Raw genomic sequence first — 17,627 nt, forward strand, 5'->3', positions numbered from 1 at the left:
CAATGTCAAAGATTCAGCCTGCTTGCCACTCGAATAAAGAATATTGATCAGGATTCGCCTTCGCGGAAAGGTGCTCAAAGTGTGGGCTCCCCACCGATTTGCGGTGATCTCGATTTCCGCAGCGTATAAAACCCAAAATGCGTTTTTTGGGGAAACAGTTAATGGAGAATGGTTCTGCCTTCGCCGACCATCCACAATACGACCAGCGCCACCATGCGGGGGCTGTGAAAAGAATTCCTTGCCTTGCTGGAGGTGTATTTTCGTTTGCCAAATCCATCTGAGGAGCTACACTTCTGCAACATAAACGGAAGTGCCGTTTTTTTCTCGTTTTTATGTGTAGGTGTGTGTGCATGTGTGATCGCAGAAGGCACGACACTGCTTTGGAAAAGACCCGCGTACACACAATATAGATATTGCGGCGGTGAATGCCAGCCACGCCCAGGAGTGGAAGAAGCGTGAATAGACGTCAAACGGCGAATCCCTTTCTCTCAAGGCCTTAAGAGGAATCGAGTGGCTCATCTGCGTTGTTTCGCATCTGCCTGCAATAAACGAGGCCGCATAACACAAGGTTAGACACGCGTAAAAAGAGATACGGAACCAAAGAAGCGAAGCTCTGGGGAGTTCCACCAGAGATATTAACGAAGCGATTAGGGAAGTCCCCTGCCCACCGATGGCATGCAGTAGCGGGCCCACATGAAGCGAACGCTGCACCTGTAGATCCGCATCGGCTCAACTGTGTGCTTATCCAAGGTTGTATTAATGCTCCGATACTACTAGAGCTGCTTGACGCGGGAGGTGAAGTAGATCTAATGCCTAATTCTACGGGGAGGAGGTGTAGCCTCTCTGTTTACTGGAGCAGTCTATGTCACTCCACTTCGCTGATTGCAGACAAGATAAGAGAATCGCTGAAATTATTGATTTTACATGCAGGTTCAAATCTGAGATGAGCAGTACTGCCATGATACGGATCGTCTGCGGTGTGTCAGTTCACCGAGACATTCCCTAGACAGCCCAGGCGTGACACTGCTGAGCGGCATCCAAAAGTTGTTAGTGATGTCTACGCACCGGGAAGCAATGAAGCAATGCAACTGTCAGCGCTCCCAACAGCATTTAAATTCTCTACAGATAGAAAAGTGGAATTACTCATGCAAGAAGAAAGGAGGCAGGAGACTCTAACTCCCTGCAGCTGCGGTGCCACATGTGACGGATAACCGCACGCATCCCCGCTTGATTGCTCTATGAAGGCAATCCCCGTCCTCTTTTTGGGGGGTAATTCGTTTCATTTTCCACCCAAGGAATATCAGACGCGGGCACACTTGAAAGGAAACTTCTCAGATATACTAGATACAAGGGGAGGCCATCCGGATGAACATCTTCTGAACGAGCAAAGCATTGCACCGAAATAATTCCTGAGACGGCGCCGAGCGTGGAACTGAAGTAAAGGTGACTCCGGCACCTTAAAGAAGAAAGCGATCTGCAAGCAGACGAAATGCTAAGCGGAGGTGAATTTTACCGCCTACGTGGAGAGGAAAATGGACGGGAGGCGGAATCAACGTTTCGAATTTAAAGCCCTAATTAACGAATAATCGTGGGGCAAGTTTCTGATGTCTGAATCGCAGATCTACTTAGCCGCCTGCAGGAGCCAGCAATATCACATCTGAGTTAACAGACGCTTTTGGCAGGCTCCAATTTTATCCCGAGTATGCTTTTTATACGTAAGTCTCGTGCTTGCGTTCACCAGGAGTGTGCAGGGGAACTGCAGAACCTGTGGCTTCCGTAGCATCTGTTACTTGAGCAAGGGGGGTTTGTAACAACTCTAAACCGCTCACAAGCGTAGGATGTCACTGCAACAGGAGGCTGACGGGTGCCCGGCGGAGTAAAATTCAATTTGGACGCGGCTGAACGTTTTACCTAAAGGCCATCATGAAAGTCAACTTGGTCTACTGCTGTGGGTTAGGATTCTCTTTGCACTCTGGGCGGCACCCGCCCATCATCGGCAGGCTCCGTGATCTGACTACGGCAATTCCCCACGCCTCCACCTGCAGGATGCTTTCTTTACTCTTGGCACGTAAGCTCAGATTCAAAAATAGATAGGAGGTAAACTGCCATTCATCTGCCTCGTATTCGCTTTCTCCTTAGTCATGATAGATACTCCATCTGTTGTCACCTACTGCCCCCTCAAAGCACCACGTTGCCCGAACCGAACCATTGCTCCTCGTACCTGGCATTTACACTAAGCTCTCTGTACTCAAAAACAAAAGATTTCGAGCCTTGAATGTCCAGTTAAGACAAATTTCCCCAATCACAAAAGGACGCTTCCTTCATCTACAAGCAACGGGACGCAAAAAAGGCAAAATGTGAGGGCTCGCCCAATTTTGGTCCTTCGAAGTGACGGTCGCCTTAACCGTCCACCTCACACTGAAGCATTTCCCTGCAGCTGGAGCTGGATTTGTTAGAGATGGGAATTGATGCAACGAATGCTACTACCTACATTGTGGCCCGATGGCCTTTTATGTTGTGTTCTGCACGCTCTGGTGATGCCGAGAAGCTTGGTAAAGACTCTGTCCTCCATTTTGCTCGTGTTCGCCAGCTTAAACTCCACCGCTTTTTATTCAATTTATTTAGCGATAGACATCAGGCCACATGCAGGGATATGATCTTGTCCGACATCTTTTGAGTTATTCTTCCTTGTTCCGCCCTTCCGAACGATGGTGGTGTTCTGTGGGTGAAAGTGACTAAGCGTCAGGTTGCTGAGCAGTACAGGGAGGACAAGTACTCTTAAGGAGAATTTCTTTTTTGTGTTTTCTCACCCTTGCAGCTCAAGACGCTCCCGATTTAAGGCTATGGGCACTGGTCAGAGCACAACACATGTGACTTCTGAATACTTCGCCCTATCACAGAGGCTGGCCTTTGGTAGCTCTAGAAAAGGAGGCAGCCCGGGTTATTTAGTCTACTGCAGCAGAATTGGAGACTCGCGATTGAGACTAAAGAGTACCTGGCACTTCTGCGTGATACACGGGAATGGCAACAGGAGGAAAGTAGCGAATATGAAGTAAGAGCCCATCTGCGGATATGACAGTTCGGCGTGTTTTTTCATTATTTAAAACAAACAGAAGACAGACTAAGCTACACCGTTGGACAAAGAAGGGACAGCGCTACCACTGCTGTTCTAGGGGGGCCCCCGGCTGTTGCTGCATGCAGGCCCCCTAGTAATCATGAAGCGGCTTTATGGTTCGTAATACACGCTAACTTTTCTTTTAATTGATTTTAATGCTTTTTAGTGTTTTTTGAGGTGTACATACACCCCAAAGGACAACGGATGCTGCGAAGGATCCGCTGCGCCCGCCGACGCCGAGCCAAAGACTGTCGAAGACCTCAACAACCAGACCGATGTCTCCTTTTCTTCACTTTTTCTCGTTTAAGTCCATATATTTGGCATTGAATATTTAGGCTTTGGGGGGCTACAGCAACAGAAAATGGCTCCTAAGAAGGCAAAGTGAGGGGCCCTGCCATCTCTCCCTTTTCTTGTGTCCTTTGTTACTGAGGATTCACTTAAGTCTTTAGACATGTACTACTTTCAAAACTGAATATAAGACTGAGACAAATTGTTTGCCGCGTTTGCAGGGGCCCTTCTACGGTGGAGTCCTCAGGGAAGGACAAGGGAGGCAAGGAGAAGGCCAAGCCAGCGACAGCAACTGCAGCAGCTTCTCCTGCTGAGGTCTGCTTGTCACTCTTATACCCTAAACGCCACACTGTACACCCTAATAAAAATGCTTCAACACTCTGTGCATGCATCTAACTGTACACCATGGGTAGCTTGTATAGACGCTAAACTGTAATCGCTATGCCAAGGACGCAAAACCCTAAATTTCTTGTTTTATGCGATCTTGCGAAGCAGCAAATACCATAAACCCTAAACCCTAAACCCTCAATGCATACTAAACCCTTGTAGTCTTCTCGTTGAATTGTGTTATCAGGCCAAGCCGCCAGATCGCCCTCCGGGGTTTATAGAGATGAAGCCGTTTCAGAGGCTGCCTAAGGAGGTGCTGCACAACCACTGCCAGAAGGTAAGGGTTTATTTCTTGTCTTTCGTTTTTTATTTATTGTTTATTTACGTTCTTTTCAGTTGAAAACACGAATCTTGCTTGTCTTAAATATGCATATTGAAGAGAGTTTAGGGTTCTTTAATCGGGTGTATGCGCAGCATAAGATGCCGAAGCCGCAGTACGAGCAGCGTAAGGCTCCCAAGGGGTTTTTCAAAACCGAGTGTATCTTGAGCAATCCAAAAGATAGTTCAAAGACAATGAGGTGAGAAGTGAGCAGCAGCAGCAGCAGCAGCAGCAGCAGCATCTGCACCTGCTGGTTCAAGCTAGCGGCGCAGCGGCTGCAGGTGCGGATGATGCTGCTGCTTCGTAGCAACAGCAGTGTAAATGCCTTTGCCTTTGCTTTGGCTGCTGTCTCTTTCTTGTTTATTGCTTCCTCCAGAGATACAGCCTGTAGTGCCTGCCTCCTTTATAGTCCCTGGGAGACAGTTGGGGCGCTTCCTTGTGCATTTGCAGCTTGACGAGTTATCAGTGTTATACCTTTGTATTAAATAAGAATCAGCATCTTATGATTATAATTATAATTACAATTAACTTGTTGTAATTCTAATTACCACAACTATAATAAATAATGAAGTTGTCAGCACTTCATAATAATTCAAATTATAATTGTTGTCTGTTTTCAGGTTTCTTACGAATGAAGAATTCCCCTTTAAAAGCCACAGTGAAAATTTCAGTGCTTTGTTAGCCCTCTTTCATTTAGAGCCTTCTAGACCTTATGAGAAGCTTTTTCCTTCTCCTTTTAGGGAGGCGTGGCTGTCTCTGTCTGGGGAGACGCCGCAGCAGCAGCAGCAGCAACAAGCAGCAGCAGCAGCAGGAGCGGGGCCGAAGAAACCAAGCGCCAAGGCCAAGGCAGCAAAGGGCGCCGCCAACTCACAGTCTGCTGCGTCGACAAAGGCTGCTGCACCTGCTGCTGACTCGAGCAACAACGGGTTATCAGCAGCAGGAGCTGGAGAAGCAGCAGCAGCAGCAGCAGCAGGAACAGCAGCAGCAGCGTCCAAGCCAAGTGGGTTGGGGCCCCCTTCAGGGGCCCCTCTGGGCGTTTCTGATGCATCTCCTTCTAACGAAGCCTCTGGGGCCCCCACTGGGGCCCCCTTCTGTGTGCAAATAAGCAGTGCGCACCGCTACGCGTCTGTATTTGAAAAGCAGCAGGCAGATGAGAGTAAAAGATTAGAAAAGGTGAAGCGAGAGAAGGAAAAAGAATTACAGAGACTCGAAGAAGAGGCCCAAATGCCAACAGTCTTCATGGCTGAACTTGTCCGCAAAAAAACAGCGCAGACTCTCAGAGAGCTGCTGCCGCACGTTGTTGCCGCTCGCTGCGACCCTGCTGCTCCTGCTCGCGGCAGCACCGGGGAGGAGACACTGCTTCTTCCGTTGCAGTGGACAGACACCAAGTGGATTGGGGCAGTCAGTTGGGCGCTGCGAAGACAGCTGAATTCCCAGCGAGGTGTAGGGACAGTGAAGGCTGGCCTTTTGAAGGACCTCACGGGGCCTCTGCAATTTGAAAAGGCAGGGGCTACTGCTGCTGTCGAAGCTGCTGTTGCTGCGCTCCTTAGCGTGCAACCGCAGCAGCAGCAACACCAGCAGCAGCAGCAGCAGCACAAGCAGCAGCAGCAGACGGAAGCAAGTGCCTTGCAGCAGCTGCTAGAGAGCTGCCAAGATTTCATTGCTCTCAACACCACAGATGAAGGACTGCTGCCTCCTCACTTCTCTCCTGCAGGGAAGCAAATCGAAATTCGGTGTCAGTCAGCGTCTTCGCCGCAGCAGCAGGAGCAGAAGGAGCAGCAGCAGCAGCAGCAGCAGCAGCAGCAGGAGCAGGATGAGAAGAGCACTCAGCAGGCCATGCACGACGCAAGGAAAAGGTTCTCGACTGCCCTAAAAGCAATCATTTGTATAAACTCCGAGGAGGCCCCTATGGAGAGTCTGCTGTCTCTCTCAGGGGCCCTGAATTCTCTCTGCACAAACACAGGGCTGCATGCGGTTGCTGCTGACGTCCTGGAGCAGCAGCAGCAGCAGCAGAAGCAGGGAAGGACAGCAGCAGAAGCAGCAGCAGCAGCGGCAGGTGCTCTTTCTGATGCCTGTGCAGCAGTTGCAGCAGCAGCAGCAGCAATCGTGGGTGCATGCGAAGATAAGGAACGAAGTGATTTACTTAAGAGATTAGGGGGCCCCAAACTTTTCGCTGATGCAGCGGTTGTTCAGCGCGTTAACGCAGTAAGTGCATGCATGCATTCATTTTTATTATTTGTTTTCGTTTGTTTCCCTAGTAAACCCTCTATTAAACGCAGCATCATTATTCTAATACTTCTAGTGTTAGTCTGTTAGTAATATATTACTCGTAATATAGATATAGTAGTAATCGTATAGGGCGTTTAATATATTACTGCTAGTCTGGACTTGTATATTTGCACTCATATCTCACTGTTACTACTAACCTATTTCTACTAGTATACTGCTGTTACTACTAATCTATTAAGTACTATTGCTTCTATTCTACTTCTATATATATATATATATACTATTACTAATCTATTACTACTAACATACTACTGCTAGTAGTAATAGAGTACTGCTAACGTATTACTATTACTACTCATCTATTCCCACTAATATACTACTTTTACTACTAATCTATTACTACTAACATATTGCTATAACTACTAATTTGTTAGGATTACTGCTAATCTATTACTATTCTTGCTAGTCTATTACTATGGTCACTAATATTATACTAGTGCAAATTTATTAATTCAAATCTACCACTGTTATTGCTGATAAGTTAATTAATTACTATTAGTAGTACTCTACTACTATTAATCGTATTCTATTACTACGAGTCTAGTCCCGTTAGTACTAATCTGCTACTACTACTGCCTTTCTACTGTCTTTGTTGGGGTGTATCTGCAGATCCAGGAGCAGGAGCTGGAGGCTGCAGCGAGTCTCCTAGAGTGTGTACCTCAACAGCTTTGCTTCTCTACTGTTGGGGTTGATTGCTGCTCCGCTGATAAGCCATCAACTGCTGTAGAGGGGTTTTACTTGCAAGTGCCTCTCGATGCTTCAACAGTATCATCTCTAGAGAGCTGCCTTAAGGCCTCCTTTGCTGCGGATTGCATGCAGCGGGGGGCCCCCAAACTGTCTCCTTCCAGCTCATCAAACCTCTTCCTGCATATTCTGTCCCCTCCGGGGTCTCTTTATCCTTTCGATCCCCCTGTCGCCTGGGTGGGGGTTGGGGGGGGCTCTCAAAGAGGGGCCCCTCCAGGGGGGGCACCTTCAGGGGCCCCAATGGAAGAGGAAGTGTCTCCTTTTGGCGCTGCTGTGGGGGCAATGTTGTGTGGGGCGTTTGCTGCACATAATGCAGTGCGGCTGTCTCGTCCTCTTCAGCAGCTGCGTGGAGGTGTGGCTGGTGGAGAGGGGGAGGGGCCCCTGGGGGGCCCCCCGTTGTCTGGGCCGCCTCCTGTCTCCAAACTACTTAGCGTGCTTTCGTCTTCTGCATGCGAGACCACTGTTTCTGAAATCGATGCGCTGCTGCATGCAGCCTGGCAGCTGGAGGCACATTTTGATGATCTCCTCTCAAAGGAAAGCGAGGGGCCCCGGGGAATGCATGCAAGATGGGTAGCCGCGGCGACTACGGGGGCCCCCTCTCTGCCTCCTGCGATTGGAGCTGCTGCTGGGGTGCAGTATGCAGCACAAGCAGCAGCAGCAGCAGCAGGAGCAGCAGCAGCGAAGAGGGAGACACCAGAGCGACAGCAGCAACAGGAGACCCCCAACCAGCAGCAAGCGAGAGACAGCCGAGGCAGCCCTCGGTCTCCTGCTGCTGCGGGGGCCCCCAGAGTCTCTGGAGCGAAGGCAGAGGAGGGCCCCAGCAGCAGCAGCAGCAGCAGCAGAAGCCTTTCAGGGCCCCTTCCCTCAATCAGTAGCACACGAAACGTTATATCAGAAAAGGAGACAGAAGTTTGTAGAAATATCATTAATAGTATTAATCATTCAGCTTCAGCTGATGCCCTCGGGCTGCCTGTGCGGCAGCACTATGATGCAGTGCTGCAATTTCTAGCAGACCCACACAAAAGGGTTCTTGTACTCCAAGGAGAAACAGGGTAAGATTTCAAGTGTCTCCTCCTTAGAAGCTGCTGCTGCTGCTGCTGTTGCTCCTGCTCCTCCTGCTGCTTCTGATGCTGATTCTGCGTCTGCGCCTGTTGCTGGTTCTGATTCTGCTGCTGCTGCTGTTGCTCTTTCTGCTGCTGCTGCTGCTTTGGTTTCTGCTGCTGGGAATATCTTCGCTATGCACCACGCGGTGTATGCTTGGTGGTATTTCTTTGCCTTTGTTTGTCTGCAGCAGCAGCTGCTTTCTTCTATGCTGTCTCCTCACCTTTATTTGTATTTTTGCTGCCCTCATGGTTGTTTGCTGTTTCTGTTCTTAAGTGCTGTTGCTGCTTTACGTCTGTGTCTCGTTTCACCGCCTTCCCTGGTCCTTTTTGCGCCGCTGCATCATCAGCAGCAGCAGCAGCGGCTGCTGCTGCTGCTTATGCAGCCAATGCATCAGCTTTTCTCTGAGGTTTCTATGTTGTTTGTGCTGCTGCTGCTGCTGCCTGTGGTTCCTGCAGTTCTGGGAAGACAACTCAGCTGCCGCGTATGTTGCTGGAAGCGGCAGCAGAGCTTGCGCTGCAGCAGCAGACCAGCAGCAGCAGCAACAGCATCAACAGCAGCAGCAGCAGCAGCAGCAGGGATCTGTTTCCAGCGTATATTGTGTGCACTCAGCCCCGCCGACTTGCTGCTGTCTCTGTAGCTAGCAGAGTTGCTACCGAAATGGGTGTACCCCTAGGGGGCCTCGTTGGGTATCAAGTTCGTCTAGAGGCTCGCCTCTCGCAGCAAACGCGGCTGCTCTTCTGTACACACGGAGTTCTTCTAAGGCAGCTTCTGAGTGGAGAGTAATGCTTTTATTTTCTTCACTGTTGCTGCTGTTGTATACCCTTCCATGCATTAACAAAGACAAACAAAGACAGATAAAGATATATATATATATATATATATATATAGACAGACAGACATAGATAGATAGATAAGGGCAGCTATGCGCACTTCACGTTGCTTCACAAGCCCCGTTATTTCTTAATTTGTTTGTATATTTTAAATTGTTTGTGATTTGTCTCCTTTCTGCTGCAGCGCATTGGAGAAGGTCTCCGTAGTTGTGGTGGATGAAGTTCACGAGAGATGCACAGAAGTGGATTTGCTGCTGCTAGTCCTTGCTAAGGCCCTCTCAACGAAGAGACACGGCGTATGCATGCACCCCCTGCCGCTGCTGCTGCTGCTGCTGCGCTGTACAGAAAGTGCAGCAGCAGCTGTAGTGCAGACACTTAAAGAGGAGAGACAAAGGAGACAGATAGTAGAAGCGCTGTGCAAACAGAAGAAGAGACACAAAGGAGACACTAGGGTAGCAATAGATACACTAGAAACGCAAAGGAGAATGAAGAAACACGGAGGAGACAAAGGAGACACAAAGGAGACAGCAGAGACACAACGGGAACACTAGAGGCGCTCTGCCGACAGACGAGGAGACACAAAGGAAGCACTAGAGACACATAGGAGACACTAGAGACACAGGAAAGACACCAGAGATGCGAAGGAGACATAATAGCCACAAAGGAGACACTCCCCACACCGACATGGGTGGAGGAGGAGACAACGTAGGAGGCAGAATAAAAGGGAGACAGTTGGGTTTGCAGCTTCCGGAAGTCTCAACTAACTCAACCTGCAGAAGCTAAAATAAGTACCTGCATGGCCTGCTGCTGCGTCTGCTGCTGCATCTGCTGCTGCGTCTGCTGCCGTGTCTGCTGCTGCGTCTGCTGCTGCGTCTGCTGCTGGTGTTTGGGGTGTATATACAGCTTAAGGTGGTGGTAATGAGCGCCTCGCTGGCTGTGGAGCACTTCGCGTCATACTTCCGTCGTGAGAGACTTCTCGGACTGCAGGGGCATTTAAGCGGCCTCAGCAAGCAGCAGCGGGAGCAGCAGCTCTGGCAGCAGCAGCAGCAACTGCTGCGAGAGGAGGGAGGCAGAGGGGACAGCAGCGTCGAGGTCCTAAAGGTCCCTGGACGAACGTTTCCGGTGTCTGTACATTACCTCGATGAAGTACTTAAGATGTGCGACCCTGCGTCTCTTCCTGCTGCTTATCAAGGTCCAGCAGCAGCAGCAGCAGCAGCAGCAGTGCAGCTGCGCTACAAGGGAAGCAGACCGACAACAGCAAAAACGGAGTGGAGAGAGCAGCAGCAAGACACCTTCGCCTGCTCCGCCGCAGCACCAGCTGAGGAGCAAACTGCAGCAGCAGCAGCAGCAGCAGCAGCAGCAGGCGTACCTGTGGGCTCGCTGCCTCAGCTGCCGCAGTTAGTAGCAGCAGTCGTACGCCACGTACACCTAACGGGTACACCCTGTACAAAGTGTCCCTCAGGAGACACGCGAGCCTCCAGAGGAAGCAGACAGAAACAGCAGCAGCAGCAGCAGCAGCGAGCAGGTACAGCCATCATTGTTTTCTGCAGCGGAGTCGGCGAAGTCTCCGCAGTCTGCCGCGCTATCGAGGAGCTGCAGATGGACTTGTGGGTTTTACCTTGCCACGCGTCATTACACCCCAAGCAGCAACAAAAGGTACCTCAAAGCTGCTGCTGCTGCTGCTACTGCTGCTGCTACTGCTGTTACTGCTGCTGCTCCTGGTAGTGGTGGTGGCGGTGCTGCTGCTGTTGCTGCTCTTCCTGCTGCTGCTGCTAATGCTGGTAGTGGTGGTGGTGGTTCTGCTGCTGACAGTGTTGTTGCTGCTGCTGCTGCTTGCACTGTTGCTGCTGGTTCTGCTTCTACTGCTGCTGCTGCTGGTACCGGTGCTACTGCTGCTGATGGTACTGGTGCTGCTGCTGCTGCTGCTGCATGGGGAGTATTTCTTTTCGTGTTTTTGGCAGGGTTTGTGCTTTTTTGTCTGCGTACCTCTGCGTTTGTTTCATAACGGGGGTTTAGGGCTTGAACGTGGTGTTTAGGGTTTAGGGTTTAGGGTTTAGGGTTGGTGCTTCGTTTAAATAGGTCTTCGCTCCTCCTCCCTCTGGCTGGAGAAAAGTTGTCGTAGCGACCAACATCGCCGAGACCTCTATCACCATCAGCGTAAACCCTAAACCCTAAACCCTAAACCCTGTTAAACCCTAGTTAGTCCCTGTGCACCACCGACACCTCAGTTGGACGGATGCACCTAGTGTCTGTCATATTAAAATGATATAGATACATATTATATATATATATATATATATATATTTGGTTTCATGGTGTAGTGTCTGGGGTGTACGTACACCTGATTTAGGATGTGGGGTACGTGGTGGACTGCGGAACGCACAAAGTGCTGCGCTACGACCCCTCAAAGAGAAGCAGCAAACTGCAAGAAGAATTAATAACAAAAGCAAATGCACAACAGAGAAGGGGGAGAGCAGGAAGAGTCTCCGATGGCTGCTGTCTCCGCCTCTACCTGCAAGATGAATTCACTGATATGGCCCCGTATGCAAACCCTAAACCCTAAACCCTAAACCCTAGTTAGACAGCGGGAATGGGGAGTCTGCCGCAACACAGAATAGGAACCAAGCATACGGGCTGTCAATCGAGATAGGGGGAGCAGAAGCTTTATTTATCAGCTGCTGCTGCTGCAATTGTTGTTGCTGGTATTGCTGTTGCTGCTGCTGTTGTCGTGGTTGCTGCGGCTACTTCGTTTGCTGCTGCTGTTGGTTTTGCTGCTATTGCTGCTACTGTTGTTGCTGCCGTGCTGCTGTTGTTGCTGCTGCTGCTGCAGAGTGGAGACCCCGGAGCTACACCGCCAGACTCTTGACAATGTCTGTCTTCAGCTGAAGGTAAGGGGTCTTAGGGTATTGTTTGTCCTTAGCTCGCTGCAGGCCTTCTGAATACTGTCTCCTTGTCTGTCTCCTTGTCTGTCTCCTTGTCTGTCTCCTTGTCTGTCTCTTTGCCTGCCTCCTTGTCTGTCTCTTTGTCTGTCTCCTTGTCTGTCTCTTTGTCTGTCATCATTGCTGTCTCCTCTTCTTCTGTTTGCGGCTGCTGGTTGTTTGCTGCCTTCCATCTGTTGAGCTGAGGAGCATCGAGACGTCTCTTGCATGTGCAGACAGGTGTCTCCTTTCTTGTCTCCTTTCTCTCTAATGACACCTTCTCGTCTGTACTCTGCTATCGACAGAATTCATATCTGTCTGTGCTGCTGCTGTTGCTGCTTCTGTTGCTGTTGCTACTGATGCTGCTGCTTTTGCTGCTTTTGCTGCTGCTGCTGCTTCTGCTGCTGCTGCTGCTGCTGTTGCTGCTGCAGGCTATCTTCCCGGGCGAGCCTCTGCACACCCTCTTTAGCCAATGTCTTGATCCCCCAGCCCAGGACCACATAGACGCCTCCATCAGGTCAGCAGCAGAAGCAGCAGCAGCAGCTGCAGCAAGAGCAGCAGCAGCAAGCGTAGAACGGAATGCCTTGAAAGGCTCCCTGCCTCGACTTGAATCACTGCGGTTGTTGCTGCTGCTGCTGCTGCAGTTGTTGCTGTTGTTGCTGCAGTTGCTGCTCGTGCCGCTGCTGCTGTTGCTTCTCTAGCTGTTGTTCCTTGTGCTGCTCTAGCTGCTGTTGCTGTTGCTGTTATTTCTGCTTCTGCTTTTGACATGGCATTGGATTTGCTGCTGCTGCTGCTGCTGCTGTTGCTGTTGCTGCTGCATGCAGGCACCTGTCTCACTTGGGCGCTTTGGAGTGTGTGGGGGGCCCTTTAGGGGAGAGTCTGACTTCTTTGGGGCTTTTTCTTTCTCGTTTCCCTATGAGCATTGCATTTGCAAAGATGCTTATCTTTGCTGCACCTCTCGGGTGTCTAGAGGAGACACTCGCTCTTTGTTCTCTAATTGCATCTGATACAGAGCTTTACCTCCCAGGAGCAGAGGCAGCAGCAGAAAGACAGAAGGTCAGCCTCACACAATGCCCATAACTGTGCGAGCAATGCATGCATGCAGCGCATGCAACGCATTCAGGGCTAGAGTTTAGGGTTTAGGGTTTAGAGTTTAGGGTTTAGCGTTTAGGGTTTGTGTGTGCGTTTCAGTATTTCGCTCGGAGTCAGTCAGACTTTGTGAGCAGTCTGCGAGTGTTTGCGGGTTGGGAGTCTGCTGTCTCTTCAAGCCGCTCGGCAGAAGATGCATTTTGTCTTCGCTTTGGAGTTAATGCAAACGCATGCAGAGCAGCAGAAGCTCTAAGAAAGAGATTTCGAAGGGTAGCAAGAGAGACAGGTCTCCTCGCAATGATGCCGCAGGAGAACTCAGACCCAAAGCTCAACAGCAACCCCGAACCATCAAGTAAACAAACACATGTGCATGCATGCATGCGTGCTGCTTGCGTGCGTGCATGCATGATGTTGCATGCATGCGTGCATAGTGTTGTTTGAATAGATGGTGTTTTGTGCATGCATGCGTGCGTGCATGCACCTACCACATTCCTTGCATGCATGCATGCACCTAAGGTGTTCCTTGCATGCATTCATTCACCTGAGATGTTCCTTGCATGCATGCATGCATGCATGCACACATGACACTGTTTGCATTCATGCTTATGGGAGGCTGTTGAAGTGGTTTGCTTCTCCGCAGCTCGGAGCCGTAGGCCGAGTCCTCCCGCGACACCAACAACAACAACCAGCAGCAGCAGCAGCATCAGCAGCAGCAGCAGCAGCAGCAGCGCGGAGGACTGTGGGAGCGACAGCGGGGACGAAGTAATTCCTCTTCGAGTTGAAGAGGTGTCCCCGCAGTCTTCTCGCTGCCCTGCAAAGACAGAAACAAAAAATAAAACAAACAAAGACAGCATTAAAAGCATCTACTGGCATATCAAGGCCTGCGTAGTCGCTGGGCTGTATCCGCAGGTCGCCACCATTCAAGCACCAAGAACATACATGGTAAACCCTAAACCCTAAACCCTAAACCCTAAACCCTAGATTTCAGAAACAAACAACACAGGCACGAACTCCAGGCACATCTTGCGCGAATGCAGCCTGGCTTCCGTTGTTGCTGCTGTTGCTGCTTCTGCTGCTGCCGCTGCTGCTGCTGCTGCTGCTGCTGCTGCAGACAGTGGGTTCAGGGACTTTGGAGAAGGCGCCTGAGGCGTGGCAAATGAAATTCTTCACTCGAGTGGATGCCGATCCCAACTCCCCACAAGACGAGAAAAGAAGCCCTAAGCAGAAGCTGCAGCGGTGGGGTTTGCAGTAGAGTGGATAGCGAGGGTTTAGAAGGGTTTAGGGTTTAGGGTTTAGGGTTTAGAGTTTAGGGTATGGGGCGCAGACTGAGAAGACCTACAGTTGCGCTCGAGTGGTCATGTGCTGCTGTTCCATGCAAGGAGAAGGGTTCAGGGTTTAGGGTTTAGGGTTTAGGCTTTGGGGTTTGTGGTTTAGGGTGTTCATACACCCCACATCTGTGAACTTCAAGACGTGCGAGTTCGACACGCAGTGGGTGGCCTTCAGTGAGAAGCTGCAGACAACGAAGGTGTTTATTAAAGATGTTTCAACTGTCTCCGTCTTTGCACTCCTCCTCCTATCCTGTACGTGCGAATCTGCTGCTGCTGCTGCTGCTTCTGGCAGTACTGCTGCTGTTCGTAGTACTCTTGTTGTTGTTGCTGCTGTTCCTGGTAGCTGGTAGCGCTGCTGCTGTTGTTGCTGCTGCTATTAGTGCTGCTGCTGCAGTTTGGGGTGTATATAAAGTCTCCGTAGACCTCGTGGGAGGTAAACGCTGGTATCGCTGTCTCTGCATCATTTCCAGTGTATGACCTGTCCAGACGGCGCGTGTGCTTGCCCCTAGGGTTTAGGGTTTAGGGTTTAGGTGGGTGCTGCAGGCTGCGAGCTGGTTCCCTCTCAGGGGCAAGGGACAGTGTGGTTAGACGGGTGGCTGCAGCTGAGATGCCCTGGGTTAATATGCAGCTATGTGAAGCATTTAAAGGCTTTATTTAATGTCTTTTTAAATGAGTTCTACTCTCTCGCTGCATTCTCTCTTAACCAAAGAGAAGCCAATGCAGCAGACCCCCAGCAGCAGCAGCAGCAGCAGCTGCAGCAGCTGCAACAGGGGACCCTCGACTTTGATAAGCTTGCATTGCATGCGCATGCAGCAGCGCCCTCACAAATGAAGTTCGTCTTCTTTGGTGTTCCCGCTGCTCTTCAAAGAAGAAGAAATCTTACCGCACTTGTGAAGAGGCTCGTGGAGCTCGAAGGACATCTTATTTAAGACAAATAATTCAGGTGTACGTACACCTCAATCAACACCAAACCACAAACACCCCAGCTCTGCAGCCTCTTTGTGTATCTGGGAAGGACTAGAGAAACCAGGGCTTCTTTTCTATTCATGTATTTCATCTTTAACCCTAAAAGTGTCTTTTTACTGAGGCAGCAGCAGCTAAAACCCTAAACCCTGAAAAGGTTGGGGTAGCGGGTTGTAGACAGCCTCAAGGGCCTGAGTTCCTTTTGATTGATCATTGCTGCAGTAGCAAAAAGCAGCAGCAGCAGCAGTAGCTGCAGCAGCAGCAGTAGCTGCAGCAGCAGCAGTAGCTACAGTAGCTGCAGTTGCTGCAGCAGTAGTAGCTGCAGCAGCAGTAGTAGCCGCAGAAGCAGTAGCAGCAACAGCAGCAAATTCTCGCAGAGAGTTGAAGCAGCAGGCAGACCAACTATAAGATGTTGGGGCAGCCTAGTAGTAATAATATTTGAAAATAATAATAACAAAGCAGTAGATGATATTAATAAGCGCAATTAATAATAATAATAATATCAACTACAGCAACAACAACGGCTCAGCTGCTGATTAAGGGCCCGTTGCCTTTGCGTTTCTGTCCCCTCTTCGGGTGTATAGGCACCTCCAGAGGTCCTTTTCCGTTTTGCATGCACCGCTAAACAACAACAAGAATTAACTTCTGGATGCGAGCATATAATGACGCAGGCGCCGCCCACATTAGTCGAAGACATACCATATAGGGTTTAGGGTTTAGGGTTTAGGGTTTGGGGTGCCTCAAACTGAATTGATAGCAAGCAAATACCGTGAGAAGAGAAGAAGACACGCTGCAAACGCCTAAACCACAAACCCTAAACCCTAAACACTAAATCTAAACCCTAAAACCCTAAACCGTCCTCCCCGGAACCCGAAATAATAACGCACATCTTATAAACAGTCAAAAGACGTACCTGTCAGATCCACTTCTTCACAGATAAATAGTAAGAATCGTAGGTCTCTAACGCATCCCTAGGGGGCCCTTGGGGGGCCCCATTGGGAACCTTCCGGGGCCTCATGGTGGGCCCCGAGGGGCCCTCTTGAGGGGGCCCCGAAGGGGCATCTTGGGGGGTCCCCCTAGGGGGGCCCCATGGGGGCTGCTTACGAGGGGGTCCCCTGGGGGGCCCCCTGGGGGGCCCCATGAGGGGCCCGATGGGGGGCCCCAGGGGGGCCCGATGGGGGGCCCCTTGGGGGCCCCTAAGAACTTCTTTTGAATTTGAACATGGAATTAAGAAGTTTAAATTTGTGTATTAAATTTGATTTGTCTGTAAGGAATCTTTGGTTGAGGTGTATGCGCCTGTTTATTGATGCCGTCGGCATCGAAGGCTCGAGACGATAAACCCTAAACCCTAAACCCTAAACCCTGAACCCTAAACCCTAAACCCTAAGGCGACAGAAATGAAGTTGGTGTTTCAACGCGTGGAAGGAGCGGCAGTGAAGGTGGTGGAGACTGACGAAGAGGTCGCGAGGATTGGCCGGGGCCTCCTCTGTTTCCTAGGCATTGGAAAGAGAGACCACACGTAAACCCTAAACCCTAAACCCTAAACCCTAATGTGTATATCCGCCTTCGTTTCTTTGGCATTGGAAAGAGAGGCCGCGCGTAAACCCTAAACCCTAAACCCTAAACCCTAAACCCTAAACCCTAAACTTTAAAGCCTCAACTGTCCTTTTGGTATTGGAAGGAGAGACCACACGCAGCCCCTAAACCCTAAACCCTAAACCCCCTTTTGCTTCCTTTGCACTGGAAAGCTAGACAACGCGTAAACCCTAAACCCTAAGCCCTCATATAGGGCGACGATCAGTATCTCTGTAACATATGAAAGGTTTCTGTTGTAGACAGTTAATAGATGCAGCATCAATGAAGTGTGGGGTGCATATATACACTCTAAAGAGTTTATTTTAATTAGGGTTTGAGGTGTATGTACACTGCAAATAATGTGCAGGGCTGACCTCGACTATGGCGTGAAGAAGTGTCTCGGCACCAGACTCTGGGGTGAGACTTTCTTATTATTGTCATTCTAATTGTTTTATTATTATTATTATTTTTATTATAGAGCACTATGTTGTATTACTATTACTATTGTTTCATTATTATGATTATTATTATTTGCTTCATCATTATTATTAGTTGTATATTATTATTATTATTATTATTATTACTATGATGATGATTATTACTACTATCAATTGTTTTGTTATTATTATTGTTATTATTTATTGCGTTTGCTTTCCTTTTTCTGCTGTGTTTGTTGAT

General features: G+C 49.7%; 1 protein-coding gene across 1 annotated transcript; it reads left to right on the forward strand.

The window, feature by feature from the left end:
- Positions 1-2,458: 2,458 nt before the first annotated feature.
- EAH_00004260 (DEAH-box RNA/DNA helicase, putative) lies at positions 2,459-15,340 on the forward strand (the record flags this gene model as incomplete). Its single annotated transcript, XM_013393481.1, has 20 exons — positions 2,459-2,552; positions 2,819-2,870; positions 3,625-3,718; positions 3,978-4,067; positions 4,205-4,308; positions 4,730-6,314; positions 7,008-8,194; positions 8,702-9,025; positions 9,261-9,372; positions 9,980-10,732; positions 11,156-11,233; positions 11,427-11,617; positions 11,907-11,964; positions 12,426-12,511; positions 12,819-13,050; positions 13,186-13,435; positions 13,724-14,025; positions 14,195-14,319; positions 14,518-14,663; positions 14,955-15,340. 20 exons carry the CDS (start codon positions 2,459-2,461, stop codon positions 15,338-15,340), a joined length of 6,249 nt encoding a protein of 2,082 aa, XP_013248935.1.
- Positions 15,341-17,627: the final 2,287 nt, after the last annotated feature.

Source organism: Eimeria acervulina, genomic scaffold (genome assembly GCF_000499425.1).
Source record: "Eimeria acervulina Houghton genomic scaffold, Eah_scaff15, whole genome shotgun sequence".
Lineage (NCBI taxonomy): Eukaryota > Apicomplexa > Conoidasida > Eucoccidiorida > Eimeriidae > Eimeria > Eimeria acervulina.